At 47.7% G+C, this 19279-nt stretch overlaps 2 protein-coding genes across 3 annotated transcripts; one reads left to right on the top strand and one right to left on the bottom strand.

Moving 5' to 3' along the window:
* Positions 1 to 294: 294 nt before the first annotated feature.
* cnbpa (CCHC-type zinc finger, nucleic acid binding protein a) lies at positions 295 to 4097 on the bottom strand. Its single transcript, XM_084445534.1, has 5 exons — positions 3960 to 4097; positions 2291 to 2411; positions 2014 to 2079; positions 1578 to 1776; positions 295 to 1040 (listed from the first exon to the last, which is right to left on the bottom strand). Exons 2-5 carry the CDS (start codon positions 2406 to 2408, stop codon positions 923 to 925), a joined length of 501 nt encoding a protein of 166 aa, XP_084301660.1. The 5' UTR covers positions 2409 to 2411; positions 3960 to 4097; the 3' UTR covers positions 295 to 922.
* A 4419-nt stretch (positions 4098 to 8516) lies between these two features.
* raf1a (Raf-1 proto-oncogene, serine/threonine kinase a) lies at positions 8517 to 19077 on the top strand. 2 transcript variants are annotated; one of them, XM_084445525.1, is made up of 18 exons: positions 8517 to 8929; positions 10759 to 10996; positions 11150 to 11262; positions 11375 to 11477; positions 11575 to 11732; positions 12231 to 12326; positions 13655 to 13808; positions 14316 to 14432; positions 14602 to 14626; positions 14762 to 14871; positions 15342 to 15459; positions 15659 to 15743; positions 15875 to 16051; positions 16166 to 16212; positions 16358 to 16476; positions 16629 to 16760; positions 17504 to 17638; positions 17924 to 19077. In XM_084445525.1, exons 2-18 carry the CDS (start codon positions 10796 to 10798, stop codon positions 18062 to 18064), a joined length of 2031 nt encoding a protein of 676 aa, XP_084301651.1. In that variant the 5' UTR covers positions 8517 to 8929; positions 10759 to 10795; the 3' UTR covers positions 18065 to 19077. The 2 variants fall into 2 exon arrangements, with proteins under 2 accessions (XP_084301651.1, XP_084301650.1); XM_084445524.1 differs by lacking the exon at positions 14316 to 14432.
* The last annotated feature ends 202 nt before the right edge of the window (positions 19078 to 19279 follow it).

The following is a 19279-nucleotide window of genomic DNA, read 5'->3' as shown; positions in this document are numbered from 1 at the left end:
ATCAGGACAATGTTGGTAGCTATATCGAGAGATTCAAAGACATGACAAGCTCCACCCCGTGCTCCTCCAGCTTTATTGACAGTTTAAAATTACATTTCTATGAACTATGTTGCATTTTCCTTCCGACTTATAAACTGAGTACAAGCAAATGGTATTTTTACAGTAGTCTAAGTGATATTGTACAAAAATAACATTTGATTTCTGAAAACATTCTCCATTCCCAAATGACTGCTAATTCTGCTGATCCGATGCCATTTCTTGATGCTAATTTCCTCCAAGGCAGAAGTTAACAAATTGTTTTCAGTTAACATCTACCTTGGACTAATTACAGATACTCCTTTAAATTGTAAACAGATTACCTTTTTTTTTTTTTTTTTTCAAATAAAAGAACTTAAGATTCTTTTAATTCCTCCAAAATTGTACTTCTTTATCAATATAACATGTAGCTTATGTTATCGCCCACTTAGCTGCTTGTAGGGCCCAGATGCATCATGGTGTGAACTGCTCTCTTGGCCAACTCTATGTAATCCCACTAAAACAAACCAAAATAGCCATACATGGAAGTTCAGGTTTCCATTTACTCCCTTCTTACTGCTCATTTTACTGAGACTCGCTTCCACAAGCCCAGAGGTCTGATAGATCCCATAGATTTAGTCCCATTAATTCATCTCTGATCACCAGTGGCTTGGAAAGGGGGTTCTTTAACAAAGCATTATACATTAACACCACTACCAAACTAAACAAACATTTTTGTATTGAATGCATAAAGATTTTTCACCCCTTTCCTCATATAACGTGTCGAGAGGCTCACTGGCCTGGGACTAGCCTCTGTCTGCCAACCTTTGGCCAGTGAAGAGGATTCAGAGAAAATAATACAACCAACCATCAATCCGAAAAAAGGAGGGGCAACAAAGGGCACTGATTATGCGGTGGCTTCAATGGGGCATTCTTTTGCCAGGTGGCCGGTCTTGCCACAGTTGTAGCAGTTGATATCATTGGATTTGCTGCAGTGCACAGCAACATGACCAGTCTCTCCACACCTGGGGGGGAGCGAGAAGAGAGAGAACTTGTTTAGATGTCTGTCCGTCAGACCAAGCGACAGCTAGTCTCGGAGCCAGACTCTACGGGAGAGTCTGGACTTCAGGCGCTTAGAATTTGTAAAAGGAAGTTCTTAAAATAAATAATAATAATAATAAAATAATAAAAACTCATCACTTCTGGTCCGGACTGTCTACTACTCTCTACGGAATTTTGACAGGATATGCGCCCCCTTTATTTTTTTTTATTTTTTTACAAACTTCGTTCAACAATTTCTGCATCTGAATACCAGACGTAGTTGACAGTCTGGGCCGGAAGTCGACTCATCTGGCTCGCGAGACTAAGCAACAGCTGACCCCAGGGCACAAGAACAGCTGAGGATACTTCTTTTTTTTTTTTTTTTTTACCAGCAGTTCTTACAAAAGTTCATCAGACCGACACACAATTTATTTTATTTTTTTACTTAACATTTCCATGCATGCAAAGGTTACCATCATGTCTGTTAAATAACCTGGAGGTAATGGGCCATTAAAGCTTACCTGTAACATTTGACTTTATCACAGACTTTCTGGATGTGGCCAAAGCCACCGCAAGAGTAGCACTTCTGCTCGTTGGCATGGTCACAGTCGCGGGCCACGTGGCCGGACTTGCCACAGGTGTAGCACGCCTGGTCCCTCTCCTTCTTAGGCTCCTTACAGTCCCGAGAGATGTGGCCCGTCCTATGGCAGTTGTAGCACGCTAAAGGGCAGGAGAATTAAAGGCATAATCTTAAAACTCTAAACATCCGTATTCATCATGTCTGTATTTTCAGGTTTGTGCATGACCACGGTCTTGTGAAGACAGACCCTTGGCATGTGCTTAGCCCTACCACGTTCGTGTCACTGAGGGTAATGAGATGGCTGTTACATTGTAGTTGTTGGCATTAAACCAATTGCATGTTTCACTGTCTGAATGTCTTGCATGTCACATTCTCACCATCTTCGCTCTGTTCACAGTCCCGAGCCATGTGGCCTTGCTCTCCACACCGGTAGCAGATCTGGTCTGTTAAAACATTAATGGGAAAATAGATTTCACAGTCTAGTTGCCATTCAATTAAGATTGAAATTGTGACATATGTATTTGACCCAACAGAAAAGGTATGGCACTGTGTAATATCTTGCAACTCCTTGGACCTACACACCCTTACTTGATATACGTTTTACAGTTTAGTGTTCATAAGGAAGGGGTAGGGCCCCGAAAAAACATCTAGTACCCTTTCCACGCCCGCGGCCCCTGCCACGCCCACGTCCAGCATTAGGACAGTTCTTGAACCAATGTCCAGAACGGCCACATCCAAAGCAGTCCCCGGCGCCACTGTTGTTCATGTCCATTATCTATGGACAAATGGGGAAGAATTAAAGTGATCTTTAACAGGGAAGAAGCATTGTGTTCAGAGTTAAATATCATGGGCGAGACACAGTTGGGCTGATCTAATCAAAAAAGCATTACCCAATCAGTAGTTTTAGACACCAATTGAATGTTAACTGACACTTAACTGACAACTATGGAGTGTCAATCTTAAAGAAGGAACTAGTCCATCAAGTCAAAATCAACTAATGAGTTACCAGCACGAGTAATCGGATGTACACTATGGGAGTATAAAGCTACTCATCTACAAAGGATCGAACTACTCAAGCTACAATTCACTTTACTGGCTACGGCTAGGCAAGTTAATTTTCTATTCTACATTGCCTTTGTAAATAGCCCGACAAACACTAGCTACTTCTAACTTACACAAACTTCCCAGTGAAATCATCATGGCGCTTCTCCTCTGTCCAAACTTCCCAAAAGTGTTTGCTGACGGTGCCAAAGACAGCAAGTCAGGTAAACATGTTGCCAGATTAATAAATAACCAAGCAGCTAACGTTAGCCATCTACGCTAACGTTACCTAATGATGGTTGCAAGCTAGCATGCTAAGTGAATGGCACACCGCAACATATTGAGCTACCAGGCTAGCAGCAATCATAGCAATTCAGTAAGTTAGCTGCCGTAAGCGGGCCAACTTTGTCTCAACCCTTATTGTATTTAAATGGACTTAAGTTAGCTAGTCAAGCTACCTCTGCAAACCGAGACTCGAGAAAGACGAGATAACAGCTGGCAAGTTAGGCTACTAAAAATATCACCAGCTAACGTTAGTTAACCAAGATCGCAACTAAGACACGGTCGCATGTGGGCTAAACAAGGCCCGTCTCTAGCGTGGCTAGTAAGCTAGCGGTGCAACACATGTGTCATGTCTAGACACAAGTTCCTCCTCGTCGTGGACCGCCGTCCTTCTCTTTACGTAACGCAGGTGAGACGACCCGGGCTATACTTCCTGAATTCCGTTCCATTCATAAAAATGAAAATAATTGGTTGCTATTTCGAAAAGACAAAATGTTCGCGCAGGCTTTTTGGCCCGGTCACGTTGAGGCAGCGGTACAGCTGCTCTACCAACCCAACAGTTAGGTTAGCTAGCAAGCTACGGGCTAGCAAGCTACGGGCTAGCAAGCTACGGGCTAGCAGGCTACGGGCTAGCAAGCTACGGGCTAGCTCACAGTGGAAGTACCTACAGGCCGCGTGGACGGCCATTCAAAGTCTGCAATTTAGTTATGTCATCAACCTCTTTTACACTTAACATTCGTAAGTAGTGTATTATATGACTTATTTGTGGACATCATTTTCACCGGTTTCTTTTCAAATACATATGAATATGGGATGTTCCCGAATCCCGCGCAGATAACGTTAGCTAGCTACAAGGCCACAAACCAGACCCGTTCACTGGCATCAGCGAAATCCTAAAAACATTGAAGCCACAAGTTTCGGGTGGCTTTTACACGCTAGGAAATGACTTTAATAATAGCTCTGTGCAATCTTCAGCAGTTTTAACACAGTCATCGCTTACCTTAGTTAGCTACCTAGCTACCGTTAAGTGATTCTTTGCTGTTTACGCCTCCTCTCTCCGCAGCACATGCGGTGTGAACACGAGTTTCAGAATCAGGAGGAGTGTCGTTCACATTCACTCTACCCAGTAAAAGCCAACGCACCATTTGCGCACGCCCTGTTTCTACGGCCTATGCTACTCGAGAGAATCCGGACACCGCCTCCGTGTCTGGGCGAATCGGTGAACAAGAATGCAAACATATCCCGCCTCACTCAACCACTACAACAGTAGACTCGAGCACAGCACTTTGTGGATTTTCAGAACCAGAATCAGAACCAGATTTATTGCCAAATAGGTTGCGCATGTTTATACATAAGGTCTGTTGGTGCATAACAGTAAACAAAGGACAAAACAGGACAGTGCAGAAATAACGAAATAGCAATAAGTAGGCTACTATACAATGCAATGTACAATAATGTAAAAAATAAAACAGTGTCAATGGGGTTTTGGCTGGAGTTTGTGACGAGGGTGGGAGGGATCAGCCACAATCTTTCCTGCCCACTCAGGGCCTGGAGACAAGCAGGTCCTGGAGGGATGGCAAGAGTCAGCCAATCACCTTCTCCGCAGAGCGGATGATATACTGCAGTCTGTTCATGTCAATGGCAGTGGCAGCAGCGTACCAGATGGTGATGGAGGACTCCAGGAGGAGGTGAGGATGGACTCGATGACGGCGGCCAGGTTGAACTTCTTCAACTGCGTCAGGAACTGCTGTGCCTTCTTGGTGAGGGAGCTGATGTTTGGCTTCCACTTGAGGTCCTGGGTGATGATGGAGCCCAGGAAGCGGAAGGACCCCACAGTGTCGACTGGGGAGTCCCCCAAGCTGATGAGGCTAGGGTGGGGCTGAGTCCACAACCATCTCCACTGTCTCTAGAGCGTTGAGCTCCAGATTATTTTGGCCGCAGCAGGAGGACCTCAGTTGGTCAATCTCCCACTTGTAGGTGGACTCATCCTCACCAGAGATGAGCCCAATGAAGATGGTGTCATCAGCAAACTCCAGCAGCTTGACTGACTGATGACTGGAGGTGCAGCTGTTTGTATGCAGGGAGAAGAGTAGAGAGGAATGGACACAGCCTCGAAGGGAACCAGGACTGATGGTCCAGGAGTCAGAGACGTGTTTCCTCAGCTCCACGTGCTGCTTCCTGTCAGACAGGAAGTCGGTGATCCACTTGCAGGTGGAGTCAGGCACGTGCAGCTGAGAGAGCTTTTCCTGCAGCAGAGCCAGGAGGATGGTATTAAAGTAGGAGCTGAAGTCCTGGTGTAGGTTCCTGCAGAATCAAGGTGCTGGAGGATGAAGTAGAGGGCCATGTTCACTGCATCATCCACAGACCTGTTGGCTCTATAGGTGAACTGTAGGGTGTCAGGAGTGGGTCAGTGATGGTTTTGAGGCGGAAGAGTACAAGGCGCTCAAAAGACTTCATTACCACAGAGGTCAGGGCGACGTGTGTGTAGTCAGTAAGACCTACGATCCTTGTTTTTTGGAGGACGGGGGATGATGGTAGAGGTCTTGAAGCAAGCTGGAACACGGCATGTCTCCAGTGAGGTGTTACATTTGTGAACATTGGAGACAGCTGATCGGCACGGTGCTTCAGGATGGTGGGAGGGACTGGTCCAGCTACATTGCGGGGATTTTATTAACGTCCCTCTCCAGGATGAGAAGAGTTGTCATTATTTCAAATTTCAAATTTTATTCACACACACAAGTCATATCATCATCATAATCATTCACATCATCGTCATCATCAATTGTAGCAATCAGCAGCAGCAGCGATTGTCATTAGTAATAAGTCTATGATTGTGTGTGTGCCAGGTCTCCCAGGAAGCTATTTAAAGCTTGTGAAGGGAGCCTGAGCATGGAAGATGTGCAGCGTAATGGTAGAGGGGGAGGGGCCTGGGAGGTGGGCAGTTGTGGAGAGGCCCGGGCGCGAGATTACTTTTCGGGTTTAGGGTTAAGGTTAGGGTTAGGGTTAGGGTTAGGTGTAGGGTGAGGGGTTAGGGTTAGGGTTAGGGGTTAGGGTTAGGGTTAGGTTCTTCCTTAACCCTAAACTCAATGGTGTTATCGCTAAACTGGGTTGCGAAACTTGTAGACGCGGCCCGGGCCCCTGCTGAAGTGGGGGAGGAGACTGGGGGTCCGGAGCTGTTGGATGGAGTCACAGGTGATGGTGTCAGGACTATCCCATGATGTCTTTCAGATCGACACTTGAACTCATTCAGGTCACTGACCAGGCACACGTCGTTAGTGGGGTGGGGGGGGCTTTAGGTTTATAGCTGGTGATCTGTCTGAGGCCCTTCCAGAGGCCAGGAGTTGTTTTCTGAGAACCGCTGTTGAAGTTTCTCAATGCCGTCGTTAAGCCTCTCTCACCGCCTCGCTAAACTTGTATTTGGCCTCTTTAAACCGGTCCCTGTCCCCACAAGCTTCCTCTTTTTCCATCCTTAGTTGTCTGAGTTTGGCTGTGAACCAGGGTTTGTCATTGTATTAGCTAACCTTGATGCGTATGGGTATTCTCACAGAAGCTCACAGAAGCTGATGTATGTCATCACAGTAGCAGTGTACTCATACAGGCGGTTGGAATAAAAATAATCATCTGCTCCAATAAAAATTAAAAACAAACAGTGCAATGCATTTTGATGTTCAATCAGCACTTGTCTTCTGTCAGCCTGGATGTCATCCTCACAAATTAGATGAGTCTGTCTTCCGTGATTAAAAAAAGTCAGATTAGGTAAATCCACAAAGCACCAACTGTCTCTATCATCTACTGGTCACACTTTTCAAACCCCTGAGCTAACTAAAACAAAATGGAAGGGCCTGTATAAATATGTTGCCTTTTAAAAATGCATATTCATTAGTTTATCCCATAGGATTGAAAATCACATTTAATCATGAATTCAGTTTCATTAATACACATCTATTGCTGTGTTTTTGTCAGCACATTGTTGACTGACAAGTCCTTTCAATGTAGTCATTAAAATAGTCCTCACTTCATAAGAACAGAAATTCTGACTAGGTCTAAGATGGTGATCCAAAGTAACCCCTTTCTCCCCACACATAGAGATTGCATCATATTTGGACACCAGATCAGTGTGATTCGGAAGCATAGAGGACACCAGATCAGACCATAACCATCTCAGCTAACTGCCCTGAGTGCTCGCGCTCAGATCAATAAGTGGGAAAGATGCAATCATCCTGGTCTTAAGGTGGTTTGTAAAGCAAAGGGGAATAGGCCTACAATTTCTGAGTCTGATTATTGGTCACTGAGACATTCTATTGAATTGATGACAGCATCAATTTGCTAATTTGCATCAAATTAGTTTGATGCAGACCAATATGAATACTTGATACAATATAGTACTTCTAGACAGATTCTACAGTGTGATGGGGAGACAGCAAGCCTCGTGAAATACCTTAAGACTCCAGTGACAAAGCCCTGCCCTCTTCTGCTCTATACTGTGCAGGCACAGGGTTCGCATGTATATATGTATGTGTTTCCTGGCATCTGCATTAATGAAGATTTCTACAAGCAGTTGCTGTCATTGAGATTTCAATTGGGAAGTAACATTAGGGTAGAACAATTGAGAGGGTTTGACAGGAGCATGATAGCTATTGTATAATGCCCAGGGCATCTGGATAAGGATGTCTTCCACTTTATATCATCAGCAAAGGCTCGCACCATCCAGAAGAGGGGCCTGTGATGTTGGTGAGGAGCACAAGCTGTCTGGCTCTCGTCCCTCCACTCCAGCCTGTCTCAGTGGTAGGACCTCTGAGTTTCCACCGTCATCATCTTTGGGCTCCTAAAAAAAATCTACGCCTGGGATACTCCGGACATGATGGACACATGGTAAGTGACAGGTTCAAGAAGGGTTCAAATATTGCTCCTTTAGGGCCCTCAAAGTAGCCTATTTGGATTCTGTGCGACATGAACTTATGAGGGGGTGATGCAGTGATGTTCATTTGCCGTGTGAAATCCAGTGGCATTTGTGTAGATATTCTTATCCTAGGTCTCACGGAGATTCCTCAATTGACAATTACAGTCTTAACTTAACAATGACATTACACAGAGAAGCAAAAACGAAACCACACATAGGCTAGCACTGCACACTTTCACCAGATGATGGTGCACGTGTGATTCTTGTGATCCTGCCTATTCTAGAGTGAGATAATATAGCCTAATTGTTTTTGGAAACTCTATCCACAGGCTATATACGTCATCATATTGGGCCATAGCCTACAATTTATAGAAATCATAGCCTAGCATCAGTGAATAATTGTTAGGTTAGGCCACATGCAGTCTGCTAATATTACGTGAATCGCAGTCACCTTCTCTTGCGTTAGCCTGTAGTTTTTTATTATGAACTGTTTTTTTGTTTGGTTTTTAACAGTCACGAGCATTAGGCCTATTCAACGACAAAATATAAAAGTGAAGTGGGTGGGCTCAGTTGCGTTCTCCTGCGCAGTGTGTAGCCTATGGTTGCAATTCGTATTATGACCGAGGTCCTGTTTCAATCACTGGCGTCAGACAGGCGCAAGGCAAGAACTCAAGCCCTTTCACCTTCTCTGCATATCGTAAATATCGGTTGGAATGCGAACAGAACTTTACAACTTTGAAGAGTTTTGATGTTCGATCATCCCAACATCTGAGTGTTGCCTACTTCATAGCCTGGGACTTTGGGAAGGTCCACCGCTATGCCTGTATTCTTTTTTTCATAATAGCTCAAATTGAACTGACTTTTTTGTATACACCATTGATCTTCATGACATAGGCCACATTGTTGCATAGAAATGCTTAGATAGGCCTACACGTGTTGATACATTGTTGCATTTCCACATTTTACTTTGATCATTGGCTTTTTTTCTGAATGCGTTGCAAATATGATGATGTCATCGACTCTACTTTTCCTCAAGTTATGGCGGAGCTGAAGTTTTCTAACTTGTCTTGGTAAGTCCTCTAATAGTGCAACCTATTAAATTAACGTTTGTCAATTGTATATATCGGACCAACAGATGACTGCTTATGCTATCATCATAGTTTGTTGGACCTGTTTTTGAATGATAAGGGAAAACGTCGTGACGTTCTATTGATGTTGGAATTCGGATCGTAAGGAAAGGGCCTGAATAGCAACTGTAAGATTCCACACAGCGTGGCATTGTTTACAGTAACTTTCTAATCTCGAAATGAAAGAACTGTAGTGTTGGAAATAGAGATTCATCAGCAGAAATCATCCATTTTCAAATGCACGTTTGTGTCGGATATTTCATAGCCTAAGCCCATATCGAAAGGTGAATGGCCTTTCGGTGCTGCTTCAATAGGCTATTGATCATGTTTTGATCTTTGAGTCATTTTGTGGATGATCAGATCGAGTTAGGATTGGTAGGATTTGCCCAATTACAGATTCAAGCAAACGTTGCCTATTGTATTCAAATCAGGCCCAGGCGTTTAGAAGGCAGGTGTCTTCCCCTAAACAAACCTGAGTAGGCTATCTACATCCAGTAGATCTTTTTTGCTGAAGACAAGCATTTGCCCTCTTCTCCTCTAGTCGGAATGAACATTATAACTGTTACAAATCCTTCATAGTGTCGTCTGGGTATTGCTTTTCAGCGAACTATGCTGATAAGTTAATAGTAGATGCAAAAGTATACTTATGTACAATATTATGTTGAACATGGTTGCTCTTGGATGGATCTCAGCCAACCAATTTATTTTGAACACAACTTCTTGTCTCTGGGCATGGTGGCCACAGCACTTAAGAACAGAACACGTACATCATTACTGAGAATGCTTTGCTTTTGTTGTGCCATATGGGTTTAAAGTTAACCACTAACTTCAGTAAATGATCTCAGCTACTTTAACTGTTTGTTTGTGTAAAACATATCTGCTGTTTCAGAGAGAGAGAGACAGAGAAAGAGAAAGGGAAAGGGAGAGACAGAAGGAGAGTGCCAGACTTGTATGGGTTCTTGTGCATTGTGTTTGTATTAGAAACTAAACCAAAATGGGAGTAAACTCTAGGCCCAGACGTCTGTGAGAGGGCTTGCACACTTTAATGAGTTTTATGACTGAGATATTCTGTTCTGAATATCAGGTTGAAAATCTGGACAGAATTGTGCTTCACAATGCATTGCTTGACAAAGGACCGTTCCTGTTTTGAATGCCGATTCATTTAAATTCATTTGCTTTCAAGGGAATGTGGATGGTGCTTAGTGCTCATCTTTACGCACATCCCAGTTAAACTGAAATGTCCCTAAGTCTTTGAAGAACCCCCCAGGACAGGACTGTCCATCAGTACAGACAAATGGGTGTGTAGAAAACCCACACCAGCCTTCTGTGGCCTGAGAGATTCGTGGTCTGGCCGGATAAGGTTGTTGCCCTCACTCCTCGTCTTGCCTGGGTTCCTACCCCCCTGCTACACTGAGTGGGCTTGTTATGAACATCTTTTTTTTTTTGCTTTAGATAGTTATGGGTGAGGTAAAACATGCACAAGGTTCAGCTAGGCTTCTCTCTGACCGCACAGGCTCAGACCGTTAAATTGGATTGGTCAAGAGAGAGAGCAGGTTGGGTTTTGTAACCATTGAGTTGTACACACACACACACACACACACACACACACACACACACACACACACACACACACACACACACACACACACACACACACACACACACACACACACACAGCATTTTCATCAGTGATGATGATAGAGGTGGGTGTCAGCATTATGTACAGAGTGATGTTCCACCCCCCCCTCTCTCTCTCTCTCTCTCTCTTGCAGACCATTGAGAGCACTCTTGCCTACCCACCCCTGCTAAATGGAGCACCTCCAGGGAGCGTGGAAGAGCCTGAACAACGGCCTGGGGATGAAGGACTCGGTGTTCGAGGGGCCGTGCCTCTCGCCCACCATGGTCCAGGGCTTCCCGTACCAGCGCCGCTCCTCGGACGACGGCAAGGCGCCCGACCCCAAGGCGAGCAGCACCATCCGCGTCTACCTCCCCAACCAGCAGCGCACCGTGGTGAGTCCGCCGGGCCGGCCGTAGAACCGGCTTAGCTAGCCGCCGCCACGGCTCGAAGGCGGCCTCAAATAGCGCGAGAGTTATGACATGGCTTTGGGTCTTCTGATATCCCCCCCCCCCACCCCCCCCTCCCCGCGCCCCGCCCCACCCCAGGTGAACGTGAGGCCAGGTATGACCCTGCACAGCTGCCTGATCAAAGCCCTGATAGTCCGGGGGCTGCAGCCAGAGTGCTGCGCCGTCTTCAGGCTGCACCCGGGACAGAGGAGGTGAGGGCCGGCTTCACGCACAGGCTCATGGGAATTCTGCTGCCCAGCAGGTCCACCTAACGTACCTGCCTGGGTTATGTGCTCTAATGGATTGTGCTTGTCCTCACGACAGTAAGAAGTCCCGCATGGACTGGAATACCGACTCTACCTCGCTCATCGGGGAAGAACTGCTGGTGGAAGTTTTAGATCACGTACCCTTGACGACGCACAACTTTGTGAGTACACCGAGTTATTCTACAGCATTTTATTCAACAACAATCGAATGCAAGTGGCTCTGCCTGGAAATTAAACGAATGCTCCATTACCTCTTAGGTCCGGAAAACTTTTCTGAAGTTGGCGTTTTGCGACATTTGCCAGAAGTTCCTTTTGAACGGTTTCCGTTGCCAAACATGCGGCTACAAATTCCATGAGCATTGCAGCACCAAAGTACCTACCATGTGTGTAGACTGGAGCAACATCCGACAACTCCTGTAAGGCTTTTCTACTGTGCACCAAAAGTATCTACTGTATGGAGACCCAACTGTCTTCATTGTTCAGTAATAACTTTTACAGTACAGCATTCACATCATGTTATAGTATAGTTGTGTAACTTATTTGTAGTTGCATAGTAGTGCCAGTGAATGGATTGACTGAATACTGCATTGGAGTAATATTAGATGTTATTTATATAACATGACATGGTGGACCCACTCCATTGTGCTTCACAGACGATCATGTTATGATTTATTATGTGATGTCAGTCTCTGTGGATCTGTGATTCCTGTGCTTGAGGACTTCCCATCTCTCTCACCCGTAGCTTTGCATACCTGCATGCGAGATCTGACGTTTTATAGTCTTTACCCTGTTATTCTTTTAAGGCAAATGGCTGTTCACACACACACACACACACACACACACACACAAACACACACACACACACACACACACACACACACACACACAAATACTGCTGGTTTGTCTCTCTTTAGGCTGTTCCCAACCCCAGGTGAAAGTGGCGGCCCGTCTCTTCCCCCCCTGACGTCTAGGAGAATGAGAGAGTCCCTGTCCCGCCCCCCCAGCAGCAGGTAAGGCCCCGCCCCCTCCTCTTCACCTGAACGCCGACCGCCGACACTGACCTCTGTTCAGACGCCTCCCACTGAACACTCCGAGCAACAGCGGGCAGAGAGTCACGGACACACAGCTGGGTCCCTCAGCCCCTCATGTACAGAATGGGGAGCGGTAGAGGTTTCAGTACTGTTGTAGTAGAACGGGATGAAGTGGGGCGGAGTTAGGAGGGCATACTTTGGCTTGCGGGATGAGGGCGGGATGAAGTGGGGGCGGAGTTAGGAGGGCATAATTTGGCTTGCTGAGGTAACAGTGACCAGTGTTACGTGAGGTCACGTTGATTGGCCGCAGTAGCCGAACGTGGAAAAGCACCTTAACCCTTCACCTTGAATTGAATTAGTTCCTGTTTTTGGTTACGTTTTCAGATTTCTTGGAGGCTTACCAGGCCGAGGGACTGATGTAACTATAGGGGTGAAAAGAGCCTGTTGTTTCAGGAGCACTTAAAGTAGTTAAAAAGCTCTCTGATAGCTGCCAAATTAGCTCTCACACACAGTATCAAATTGTTCCGTGCAGAGCAATCTCAATTGCTCTTTGGAAACTTGGTTCTGTACTGCCAAAAAAGGGATTTGTATTCATGAAGTGCAATACTTGGTTCAGAGTGTGGTGTAATGTGAGCTCTGTGACCTTACGTCACTCAAATGCTTTTATGCTATTGGATTCAGACATGTCCATCTTATAGGACAAATAATACATTTATGCTGTTTATTAGATTGGATTATTCTGATATGACAACAATTCTGTGTGGACTGTTTGGTTTTTGCAAACTTTGGCTGGTGAGCTTGGCTAAAACTGAGAGTGAGATAGTTCTCCACCCAACCAAGGGAGGGTCAGTGACAGAGTTGAAAACATAACACAAAAATAAACAAGCAACTATTATGGTATAAAACTCCCATGCTGGTTGGGATTTGTGTGTATGGTTATGAATAGAAAATCATATATGAATGCTATACAAAATGCTCATTAAATGTGAGTCAAAATCAAAAGTTGTAGTGACCTGAAAAGACCATTATTCAGTTGACTGTCACTTCCTCTTTACACAGTTAGTTCAAGAAATAAGAGGTGTCAAGCTGACACTGCCTGAAGCAGCTTAACTGTTTCACACCAAGGCTGTGTTTGGGTGGATACAATGATACAAAATGGCAGAAATGAAAGTGAAAAGCTACTACCCACCCCGCCCCTGTGAGACTGATTTGAAGAACTTAGAACTGGCTTTGTACGTGTGCAGCGTTGGGTGTTGCTCTGCTGTGTTCCTGGTTTTCCCCTTATCAACTTGTCCTCCCCTCCCCAGCACCCTCCATCGTTACTCCATACCTCACGCCTTCAACTACACCACCGCCTACTCGCCCGCAGGGGGCGCTCTGTCCCAGAGGCAGCGCTCCACCTCCACGCCCAACGTCCACATGGTCAGCACCACCCTGCCCGTCGACAGCAGCACGATCGAGGTAACGACACACCGGGCGGGCCCCCCCCCCGGGCGCTCCCGGAGGTCCGGGCGGCCTGTCTTTAAATAACCCTTCTCTGAGAGCGATCTGGCCTCCCCTCCTCCCCACCGAGCATTCCAGCCATGCTCCGCTTGCACTCCCCTGTAGCGTCTATCCTCTCGGTATTAAGTAATGCACCTGGAATGGGTTCAGCTGGGTTTAGCGTGTCTCCCCCGCGTTTTCTTTCTGTGTTCTTTTGTATGACGTCCACCCATCTGCTCCTGCTTTCCTCCTGTTTTTTTCTCGTACGTCTCCGTACGCAGGTGGGAATATAACCGAGCAGGGTTAGAAACGGCATGCTGTGTGAGGTATTCCCACCTGAAGGTAGCTCTTCGCACGAAAACTCCCCACTGTAGCTCTAGTCTCTCCTCTCTTACCTTCCTTCCTCCTCTCTTTCTCCCCCTCCCTCCCCCTCCTCCTCCTCCTCCTCCGGTCTTCCCTGCCCTGCGCTCTCCTGGTGGGGAGTAGCTAGACTGCCTGAACGCCTCACCTAGCTCCTGGTGCAGGAGGTTCTGGCTGAAGAGGAAAGTAGGTATTGTCCACTTCCCCCACGCGTTTGAGGCGCCGCCAGAGAGCCCAGACAAGGTCAGGAAGTCCGAGTGCTGTGTTCAAACCAACATGGAATGACCCGGAAGCACCTATCAACATACTCTCACAGTTGCTCCTCCCACTGGACCCTATCAATCTATTGAATAGATAATTGATATCTGACAAAATCTGACAGCACTTATTTTGTGTGTTTTTTTCTTCCCAGGATGCAATGCGTGGTCAAGACTCAGGTACGTTTTTTTTTTTTCTTTTTTTTTACATTATTGGATCCGGCAGCCTGAATCCTGCATTTACCACGACCACAGCACATTCTGACCGCTGCGCCCAGCTGGTGAAAGTGACGTTCCGCTCTGTTCCCTCGTTAGCGGGGAGCTCCCCCAGCCAGAGCCCGACCGGCTGGTCCCAGTCCAAACCCCCCGCGCCCGCCCAGCGAGAGAGGGCCCCGTCCTTCAACACTCAGGAGAAAAACAAAATCGTAAGTGGTACGACTGTAGGGTGAGGGCCACCAGGGTTCTCTATTTATCAAGATGAAGCTCGGGGCCCTGTCAATATCGTTGTTTGTGCTTGAATGCTGGACGCTCTCTCTTCTAAAGACCTGAGGTGACCGGGCCTTTGCGGCGGCTGCCCCTAGGCTCTGGAACAACTTGCCCCTCCACATCAGATCCGCCCAGACCCTCAATGTTTATAAATCCTTATTGAAGACCCACTTTTTTCGCCTGGCCTTCAATTCTAGTTGAGCATGACTCCCAGGCTAGTGTGTGTATTGTTGTATTTGTGTGTATTGTTGTGTATGCGTGTATGGTTGTGTCTTTGTTATTTATTTCTCACTTACCTGTACAGCACTTTGGTCGATTTAAGTCGTTTTAAATGTGCTTTATAAATAAAGTTTGAGTTGAGTTCTGCGTGTGCGGTCCGTGATGCTGACCGTGATGCTGACCCCTCCAGAGACCAAGGGACAAGCGGGACTCCAGCTACTACTGGGAGATTGAGGCCAGTGAGGTCGTCCTACACTCCCGGATCGGCTCTGGTTCCTTCGGGACTGTACACAAAGGGAAATGGCACGGTGAGCATGGAGACTCATATAATACTGTACACACACAATCCTTACATAATCGGAAGTGTATCTGTAGTCTTTAGGCCGCTTCTCCGCTATCGAAGCACAAAGAACTGAGCTGTTGACTCGGGTGTGCTGCTGCACAGGTAAGATTGGGAAGTTGCAAAGGTTGTTGCGTAACGTGACCGGTTTGTTTTGTCTGTTACAGGCGATGTGGCTGTGAAGATTCTAAAGGTGGTTGACCCCACGCCAGAGCAGTTCCAGGCCTTCAGGAACGAGGTGGCGGTCCTGAGGTAAGACCGGAGTTCAGCGGCCTCTCCCTCCGCGTCTCCACCGCAGATGAATTCTCGGTGGAACCCGTTCGTATCAAAGCCGTTATCTCATCTTCGCTGGTTTCCTCTCCCGCTGGCCTCGTCGGCTACAGGAAGACGCGACACGTCAACATCCTGTTGTTCATGGGCTACATGACGAAGGACAACCTGGCCATCGTGACCCAGTGGTGCGACGGCAGCAGCCTGTACAAGCACCTGCATGTCCAGGAGACCAACCTGCAGATGTTCCAGCTCATCGACATCGCCAGGCAGACCGCTCAGGGCATGGAGTGAGTCCACCGTCGTTCACGTTCAAACGGTCAACAGGAACGCTAGCGCCTACACTACTATAATCAATGTAGACTGAAACATGGAGATAATTCTGAACATGTGTCCTTTTTCAGCTATTTGCACGCCAAGAACATCATCCACCGTGACATGAAGTCAAACAGTATCCTTCATGACCCATAGAGCAATATATACTTTGTCATGCGAGAAATTGAGTACTGCTTAGACAGACATACCTACTGTACGTGAGGCCAGATATGGGAGCGGTCCATTGTTAGCCCAGCTCTGCTTCCGTGACGGCAGCACAGATATCTTCCTGCACGAGGGCCTGACGGTGAAGATCGGGGACTTTGGTCTGGCCACGGTCAAGGCCAGGTGGAGCGGCTCTCACCAGGTGGAGCAGCCGTCAGGGTCCATCCTGTGGATGGTCAGTACTGGTCATACTAAAACTAAACTTAACTGGTCATACTAAAGTCCTCGGCATGTACCGTGTTTCGTGTTCGCTCCAGGAATTGCCATTCCACTTGTTTTGAGTTGAATTGTTTCCTGTCCCATTCCCCTTCCTGTCCGGGGCTCCAGGCGCCTGAGGTGGTCAGGATGCAGGACAACAACCCGTACAGTTTCCAGTCCGACGTCTACTCCTACGGCATCGTCCTGTACGAGCTGATGACCGGAGAGTTGCCCTACTCCCAGATAACCAATAGAGACCAGGTAAACTGCAGCGTTTTGTCGTCTCCCAGCAGGACCTATCGCCACGTCGTGTCCCTCCGTGTCCCTCCGTGTCCCTCCGTGTCCAACTTCAGCTAGAGCTTTGGGAGGGGAACCAGACTCAGACACCTGACCTGTGTTTCCCGGTTCTGAGTGTGTGAGCGCTTTGTGCAGTGGCCAGAGAGGGGCAGAGGGGTTCTGGGTTATTGGGTTGGTGGGGGGTTTGGTTCGGGGGGCTTTGTGCTGGTGGTGGGTCCAGTTCTGGCCCGGCAACGGTCACCCTGGAGCCACTGGTCTAAGTTTAGCCCTAGTAATTCAATTCTTGTGTGTGTGGCTTTGATTGTGCGTGCGTGCGTGCGTGCTGTGGGTGTGGTTGGGTGTGTGTGTGGCTTTGATTGTGCGTGTGTGTGTTTACTTCCAGACCAGACCATGTCTCCTTGTTTAGTTAGTGTTCAGGCATCGCTCCGACCACCATCCATCATCGTGTCTGGGTGCCGAGGTGTGATCTATGCAGATGCGCTGGTCACTACTACGACCACTGGCAGCTTTCACTAGGATTGACCACCCCCCCCCCCTGGCCTGATGAAGTGCCTGTCTGAGCTGGACGGTGATGGACGGTGCTCCCGGCAGTGCCGGCCGGCGGGAAGGTGGCCAGGGGGGTCAGGGTGGCTGCCTCTGTCTGTCTGTAGGGGGCCTCGATCCACCGGCGGTCTGTCACGCCCTTGTCTCTCTGTGTCCCCTCCCAGATCATCTTCATGGTGGGCCGGGGCTACCTGTCTCCAGACCTGAGTAAGCTGTATAAGAGCTGCCCCAAGGCCATGAAGAGGCTGGTGGCCGACTGCATCAAGAAGACCAAGGAGGAGCGGCCTCTGTTCCCCCAGGTGAAGCGCCGCACCGGGGCGAGTAGATCCACACGGACGCACAGGGATCGGGCTAAGCTAATAACTGTCCCCTCTCTCTCTCTCTCTCTCTCTCTCTCTCACTCCCCATCTCACCCCTCTCTCTTCCTCTCTCTCTCTCTCTCTCTCGCCCCTCTCTCTTCCTCTCTCTCTCCCCATCTCTCCCCTCTCTCTCTTTCTCTCTCTCCCCTCTCCCTCTCTCTCTCCCTCTCTCTCTCTCTCCCTCTCTCTCTCTCTCTCTCTCTCTCTACCTCCGTTTTCGACCAGATCCTGTCGTCCATCGAGCTGCTGCAGCACTCGCTCCCCAAAATCAACCGTAGTGCCTCGGAGCCCTCCCTGCACAGAGCCTCTCACACGGAGGACATCAACGCTTGCACTCTGACCTCCAGCCGGCTGCCCGTGTTCTAGCTCCGCCTCTCCCGCCCCTGGACGCCCGCGCGGCCGCAGTGTGGCGGAGCGAGCCCTCTGACTGTGACCGGACGAGAGGGGCCGGGCAGCGTGGGACTTTTAATCGCCAACTGATCTCCACCCGTGGAGGATATGATGTAAAACACGAGTTCTAGAGTCTCCGTGGGGTCGGTGTGAAGCCCGTGGTCAGCGGTGCAGGAATGAATGGCCGTGACGGCGTCCGCCGCAGGCCATGAGGTCTCCGTGGGGGTTGATGGGTAATAATGCAGGTAGTGAAATATGTAAATAGCGAGGAAGTCAACATGCCTAGAGAGACGTTGAAGGAAACTTTTTCAGAGAGGAGTGAGAAGTACTGTATCTCTTCCCTCCTGAGATGTGAGGCACACCCTTCTCTCTTGCTCCCCCCTCCCCCCCCCCCCCCCCCCTCTCTCTCTCTCTTTCTCTCTCGCGCTCTTGACTGCCCTGGTTCCTGATGAAGAGGACCCCCAAAGCGTAACCCTGCCTGCCCGAAACAAGCCTAAACCATGACCCTGCACAAGCCTCACCCCCCAGGATTATCAACAAACAAGGCGGTGCGATGCCGTTCACTCGTTGCACAGCAGTGTTTGATTGTACGTTGTCTTCATCAGATCGACGTAGAGATATGAAATGATTATCATCGTCTTCATTTTCATGTGATGCCTTTTTTCTTTTATTTTTCTCCATTCTAGAAAAAATATAGCCGTCAGCCATCAGCATGAGTGATTGAGGAAAAAATGTTTTAATTTGCACATTTTAACAAAAGCGATGGCTATGTTACTTACTAAGATTGGTTCATGGCTTTGAGTGCTGTGATCAGTAGCCTAACAACCCATACAGCCTGAGCAGTCTTTGTGGTCGGCTAGCCATGGTGAGCTGGATATCAGGCAGTTGTCTTTAATATTTAAGAATGATTTGAAATCAAGTTAGTATTCGTCTGCCATATCTCTTTCAGGAGGTTAAAACATTTTATTGAAAACCTGTCGAGAATGTTGTTTCCTCCATGTTGTTTTAATACAATTAAGTTAAACTCCATAACTGACAAGATTGTGGCGCTTCCCTCTGTGCTTTCCATCAGGTGAGATCTCGAGAATGTGCGAGACTTGGTGGCTCGGTGTGATGTTAGCTGTGGGGTAGCAGTGTGGTGCAACCATTGCAACAGTTGACCTGCACCAGCCTTGCTACAGGGCCTATCCC

This window comes from Borostomias antarcticus (assembly GCF_949987555.1).
Source record: "Borostomias antarcticus genome assembly, chromosome: 11".
Classification (NCBI taxonomy): domain Eukaryota; kingdom Metazoa; phylum Chordata; class Actinopteri; order Stomiiformes; family Stomiidae; genus Borostomias; species Borostomias antarcticus.
This window is presented reverse-complemented; position numbering and strand designations above follow the sequence as displayed.

What these genes read in the sequence shown, in the direction of transcription:
- cnbpa (XM_084445534.1), bottom strand. Translation starts at nt 2,408, where the DNA reads ATGGACATGAACAACAGTGGCGCCGGGGACTGCTTTGGATGTGGCCGT. An exon ending in GGGCCGCGGGCGTGGAAAGG is followed by an intron (nt 2,080 to 2,290) that starts GTACTAGATGTT and finishes ATGTTTTAACAG; the next exon opens with ACCAGATCTGCTACCGGTGT. An exon ending in GATAAAGTCAAATGTTACAG is followed by an intron (nt 1,041 to 1,577) that starts GTAAGCTTTAAT and finishes GCTCCCCCCCAG; the next exon opens with GTGTGGAGAGACTGGTCATG.
- raf1a (XM_084445525.1), top strand. Translation starts at nt 10,796, where the DNA reads ATGGAGCACCTCCAGGGAGCGTGGAAGAGCCTGAACAACGGCCTGGGG. An exon ending in TCCCGCCCCCCCAGCAGCAG is followed by an intron (nt 12,327 to 13,654) that starts GTAAGGCCCCGC and finishes TCCCCTCCCCAG; the next exon opens with CACCCTCCATCGTTACTCCA. An exon ending in ACACAAAGGGAAATGGCACG is followed by an intron (nt 15,460 to 15,658) that starts GTGAGCATGGAG and finishes TGTCTGTTACAG; the next exon opens with GCGATGTGGCTGTGAAGATT.